Raw genomic sequence first — 6,696 nt, forward strand, 5'->3', positions numbered from 1 at the left:
TATCTCCACAGAATGTGGGTGTGTGGTCACTCTTAGCTTCATTTCTCCCCATAGACCTTACTGGCATGGGTGTCCCTACCAGGAGCTTGTGCTCCAGCCTGCATTGCCCTATGGTTCAGTAAAATTACTGGGCTCTCCCACCACGACCAGGTGGTGACCACGGGAGAGTTATTATTATTATTATTAATATTTTAATAATAATAATTATTATTATTATTGAGATGTGTGAAGTATCTTTTCAAATCTAAATATAGCTGAGCACATTTCAAGCAATTTCTTGTCAATTCATTTCTATTTTCTTCAATACTAAACTTCTGTATTATTATTTTTATTTTTTTAATTTAAAAAGTATGTAATGGTTTCTGTAATAAACTTTTAAATTATTAAAGCTAAAAGTAGCTTTAATAATAGTGGTAAATAAAAGTTGTAAGACAAATTTCATAAGTATGATGATGATAGATCTTAGCTTATCATATGTTCTTCATCAAAAATTGCTTACTAGGGAGACAATGTTCTCTCTAATATTTAAATCAAACATTTTATTTTTAATCTTATAACTTTGTAATATGAATTCATTTTTTATCATCATTAAAACATCTGAATTTAATTTTAATTTGATACTCTTTGTTATTATTTTAAAATGATTATGATCTTATGTTATCTTATATGGCAATCATAACTTATAATTGTTATGATTTTTACAATCATATTATAATCACAATATATGATTATGTTGTTTATGATCATAGTTCATTTTATTTTATTATTGATTTTTACATTATAAAGCATTTCAACTGTTTTGAAATACTTACCAACTCCAAGAAATTACACTATTATAATAATAATGAAGATTCCACTGAATGGCTTGTACATAACAGTATGCTTGTTCTTTTAACACTTCTCTAAAAAAAAAGTTTATATATATATTTGATTATTAAAATTTTACTGAAAAATTTTTAACTTACATAAAATGAAACTTACATAGTAACATTTTCGTAATCTAATTTATTCATGTAATAATTTCGCTTATGCTGCTGAAATTCTAATTCAAATAATTCTTCACTACTATCACTATTGTCATCTGATGTATCTGCAACATATAATTTTTATTCTTTCTTAAAATGTATAATTTATAACAATTTTAACATTTAATAATATAAATTTTTAATTTTATATTGTTCATATAATAATAGCTCAGGTTTGTACAACTAAATTTAAAATACAAAATATTTCAGTAAAGTACAGTAAACACATGATATAATGTTATAAGTTAATTATGTTTTCATTAAGAAATTTAAGAATATATATATCAATATTAGAATTATGTTATGGTAAACAAATATTCCAATATAAACTTGTCTCTAGAGAGCTATGTTCATTATGCAATTAATTTCTTAAATATACTCAATAATTCAATACCTAAGCCTATAGAGAATTTTAATGAACAATTATTGTTCATTAAAAGTTCTCTAAAGAGAGTGGTCTTTTTGATAGCATGAAAAACTTACATGACTTATAATTATGTATACTTTAAAATTTACATATTACACATAAAAGTATCAATAAAATCTATAATTTTTAATTGAATAATATAACGTTTATATACAATTTTAAAGAGCTGGGTGATCATAATTGAAATATATCTATTCAACACAGTTTGGAGAGAGAGTCAAACTTAGTTATAACAAGCAAGCATTAGGGGACTAGCAAGATTTACTTGTTATAGCCATACTTGTTATATTCATGAAGAGCAGTGACATAACTAGGGAGAGAACAGGCAGCTACCTCAGGCGCAAACATGTAGTGCTGCCCTGCAGGTGGCAAAATTTTTAGCTACATTACCAATAATTAGTGTAATCTTTTTTAATTTTTAATTCTAAACAAGTTGATTAAAAAAAAGTAATTACATTATACTGTAATTTTTAAACAATTAAACAATTTATTTTTTCGTAATTTAATTAAGATAATACTAATTAATAATATGTCCGATTTCAGTCAGTCTTTTTATCTACAAATATTAAAATTCATGATTGCTTTATTTTTTGATAATGTCAATACTGTTGAAGATGATAAAGAAAACTTTTTATACACTTCAACATTTTTAGCACCATGTTCTAAATCGCAAATAATTTCTACATTTTTGTAAACCAAGAGACATTTTCTTTTCTTCATAGATATCCTTCTCATATAACAGTTTGTTTCTAACTAGAGTATAGGGCAATTTTACAATCACAGTAATGATTAGGTAAATTGGCAGAGTAAGTCAGAAGCTAGTCAAGGAAAAGAGAGACAGTCCCCAAAAAGAAAGTTGTGATAAATAGGCCTGTAATCGATGCAGATTGTAAAACTAATTATCCATCTTTTTTATCTATTCCAATAATTCCGTACTGCATTTTCTACTACTTCAACAATTAAGAATGTTCACATGTTTGTATAGTTACTGAAACTTTGCTCAGTATATCTATAAAGTACACACATTATAAACATGAGAAAATGTATAGAAATAAGTGTAAATTAAAACTGTTATGGCATTTTGCTCATTATAATCATAAAATTGTTACATCCATGTTCATTATAACCAAGTTCAAATGAATTTAGCTGGCCAAATGCAACCAAATCTGGTATGGCAACATTTTAAAACACAGCATATATTTCCTTAAAAAAGTTAGTATCAAACCTTATGGCAATTTCATCACTGTAAACAACAAATATTTTATTTGTACAAAATAAAGAAGCCTTGGTGATACAGAGGTTATTGTGGTTCCATACTGATAGTGTAAAATCTGAAGACAACAAACAGTGTGCTCAACAGATGATTGTAATTGATCCTTCATTATTATTCTCACATGCAGTGTGATACTGACTTTTAAAGCTGCCAAATTTGTCCTTGATAAACTATGCTTTTTAAGTGTCACACAGATTAAGATCACATAACTTGTGACATTAAAAGTGCCATAGTAATAAGTTTGGGTACTAACTTTTTTAATGGAATGTCTTCCACATATCCTGAAATGTCACCATACGAAATTTAATTACACTTAGACTGCTAAATATCCTTCTAGACAACACTGAATAGATATACTTTAATTACAACCATTCAATATTTTTATTGTCTTGATTTTCATGTAGACTTATTTACGACAATAATAATTGATCATAATCTTATAATTTCACTATTTGTATCTGTATATTCCACATACCAACTATTTTCCATAAATGATATCAGACATATAGATATATTATTATATACACTTCAGAAAAAAAAGTATTAAAATTTTTTACAGAAAGTAATGATATTTTCTGTAATCATAAAAATAAAATAATCATAATAATTAACTGGAAATATTTTATTTACATTATTTTAAACCCAGTTATAAAATTTTAACAATATATTTTATTAAATTTAGTAAATTATTTTCTACATACTATTCTCTTCTACACTAAGAGAATCCATTTTATCATTCAATTTATCTAGACAATTGAGAAAATCCATTGATTTCTATAAATAAAAATAAATTTAATTAAATGATTGAAAATATAAAATTTAAACATGCCCAATTTAAAATTCATTATGAAATTCACCTTGTCAATTTTTTCATCAGAATCTAATTTTTTTCCAGTTTTCTTCCACTTTTCTTCCCAATATTTCAAATCAGCATAAGTATCATTGAACTTTTCATAGTCATGCTATAAATAATCATAAGAAATTAAAATTAAAAAAAATATTATATCAAAGAATTTTTATTACTTAAAACTTAGAAATAATAATAATTTATAATTAATTCTAACTTAGTAATCAACTTATTATTATTGAAAACTACTTTATTATTATTAAAAACTACCTGACATTAATAATAATAATGTTAAGTTATTATTATTATTTTGCAAAAGTCATCCTCAACTGATAATGATGCCAAGTACTATGCCAAACTAAAGTCAAGGTATAGCGCTCAAACAATAAGCTACTGTGTTATTGGTGTATGTATGTCTAGAAACTTCCTCACAATTGACATGTGTTCAATATTCTTTCTGCAGTGGCATATGATTGCTTTTATTAAGATTTAACATTTCTAGACTTATGTAGAGTATGTGGTATGACACCAGTGGAAGAGAGGACAATAGGCACAATAAACAGCTTATCCATCCTCCACAGTTGCCTTATTTCTTGGGTGAGTAGTGTACTTGATTTTCAGTGAGCATTTCTCATGTTATGAGAGTTTGGAATGGAGATTTTATTATATAAGCAACCTTATTGCATTTGTCAATGAAAGTGATGTCAGATCTATTGTGATAAATTGTTTTATTTGATTATGGCTGTCATAGAATATTTTGTGTGTCATTTTTGCATACCTAGTGCATACGTAATAATCTGTTTTTGTGCAAGTTCTTGGTATATTAAATTTGGTATTTGATTATGCTTATGTAAATACAGTGAAATGTCAGTATAATGAAATTGAGGAAACCATCAAAATATTTTCATTATATTGAAATATAGTCGAAAATGCAAGGATAAAAGTAATTTATTGATGATTAAAAAAAATTACATTTTGTAGTAAGAAAGTTTTTAAAAACGCAATTTATCTATTAATATATGGAACCAAATTTCACATTTTCAGAATTTAAGTTATATTAAATATAGAATAAAAATTTATCTGTAATAAAAAAAATATCAAAAAATATACAACTAAAATAACGATTTGTAATAGTACCAATTAGTTTGACTCCTGCCTCTCTAATTGTTATTCCTGCTTGAAACTGTTTTTTCTTTCTGCTATAAGAAATGTAATATTTGTGTGTTGTTTCTTTAATCAAAGTTTTTTCAAAAAATCCAGTACTGTGACACAGTGTTCCAATAGGCAGTCAGGCACATCATTTTGTTTAATTCTATTTTGCATGTTATCTAATATTTTGATATTCTCTTCCAAAGAAAACTGCTTTTTTATTTTTCTCCATTTTTTCTCATCAACTTAAAAAAAAATAAACTGTAGAGTAATAGCATCAAAACAAAACCATAACTGAGGATTAAAATTAGTGTTGCCAGACTGTTTGACGTAATATTCATCATTTAGTAATAATGAACAATTTATGCATTTATTTATTTATTTCATTAAATTTACAGTAAAAGTCTGGATAGACATTTGATTTCCACCCCCTACAAAACCATAATCATAAAAACAAACAACACCCCTTAAAACAAAAACAAACAAAACAAAAAAATAAACAAAATAAAATAAAAACAGATTTTGTCATAATGAAACTATTCTTTCGTAATGGACAGAATTTTTATTACATTGAACTGAAATTTTCATTATAATGGTATTCGTTAAACTGATACATTTTTGCATTAAGCTGAATAGGAAATTAGTGGGAGATTCAAGATATATATTCGTTATACTGAAAATTTTGTTAAACTGGCATTTGTTATACTGACATTTCACCATAGTTTGTTTGTGCTAAAAGCTTGCAACTAGAAGTTATATGTCATATTGTTGCTGGCAGAATGTAGTATTTTTTGCAAGAGTCATTTGCAAATGATTAATTCCACAGAATGTGTCTTATGTAGTTTTCAGTGTTTATGACCTGATCTTGAATAGCAACCATAAACCCCCATCTCACCAAAGAGATAATCCCTAGCTAACCAATAGTTTGACCAGTTTTGTTAATGTAGTCCCGAGCTAGATCATAGGCATGTCTGCCACGAAGTGCCTTTTGGGGCCATGATTTCTTAATGATGTCTATGTTATTTGTGTGTTGAGCTATGTCCAGGTGGTCAGAGTGTAAGTTTAATGGTGTATTGTAAGTTACTTTATGTTTCTTGTTTTTTGTGGAAAAACTCCCATAGTATCTGTATTATTATTATTACAGTAATACCTCGACTTATGCTACCCTGACTTACGCGATTTTCAAATCTCGTAGATTTGTCTTTTGTTTGAACACCACGCAACTCTTGATTACTCACTCCCCTCACACTATTGTTCAGCTTACATGTTTGGACATGTCGCGCGGAATCGACACATAGCTACAATTTATTTCTGTGTTTGTTATATCTACGGAGACTCGAGAGACTATGTGGTGATTTCTTGTAACCATAAACGAATCAAAAGACGAGATAAGATTAACGAGAACATTTATTAGCTTACATACATCTGACTTGGATTTTACACAAATTGCGAAATTACATCCTGAATTACGTGAATTCGACTTACGCGGTTATCGCTCGGTCCCACCTATCGCGTAAGTTCGGGGTATTACTGTATTATTATTACGTTGGGTTTAGTGCATTATACTTGGTTCACACCGGTGGCTGTGTACTATGCCTGACAAGAGTCAAGGCATAGCAACCAAGAACTAAAATTAAATAAGTGTGTCTGTGTCTGTATTCAGGAATTTCCTAACAATATGGCATGTATTCAATATAGTGGCCTTCTGTAGTGTGATGTATGTATTTCTATTCAATTGTAATGTTCCCAGGCTTTTGTGAAGTGTGTGTGGGATCACACCTGTTCAGGAGAGAATGACAGATACAATAAGCACCCTTTCCATCCTCCACAGATGTCTTATTTCCTTGGCGAGTTCTGTGTACTTGCTAATTTTTTCATTGAACGTGTTTTGTATATTGTGAGTGTTTGGAATGGCTATGTCTATAATGTATGTGATTTTATTGTGTTTGTCAATGAGTGTGATGTCTGGTCTGTT

At 27.9% G+C, this 6,696-nt stretch overlaps 1 protein-coding gene across 1 annotated transcript in view; it reads right to left on the minus strand.

The window, feature by feature from the left end:
* Positions 1-437: 437 nt before the first annotated feature.
* The window catches only part of LOC111635284 (5'-3' exoribonuclease 1-like), a gene marked incomplete at its 5' end in the record, with an annotated part of 38,886 nt that continues 32,627 nt past the window's right edge, over positions 438-6,696 (minus strand). Inside the window, 4 exons of the mRNA XM_023380206.1 lie at positions 438-902; positions 982-1,090; positions 3,427-3,499; positions 3,583-3,687. Of these exons, the coding sequence (XP_023235974.1) occupies positions 809-902; positions 982-1,090; positions 3,427-3,499; positions 3,583-3,687 (381 nt within the window). The remainder of the gene's footprint in view (positions 903-981; positions 1,091-3,426; positions 3,500-3,582; positions 3,688-6,696) is intronic.

Source organism: Centruroides sculpturatus, unplaced genomic scaffold (assembly GCF_000671375.1).
Source record: "Centruroides sculpturatus isolate CEXI.00-Female unplaced genomic scaffold, Cexi_2.0 scaffold898, whole genome shotgun sequence".
NCBI lineage: Eukaryota > Metazoa > Arthropoda > Arachnida > Scorpiones > Buthidae > Centruroides > Centruroides sculpturatus.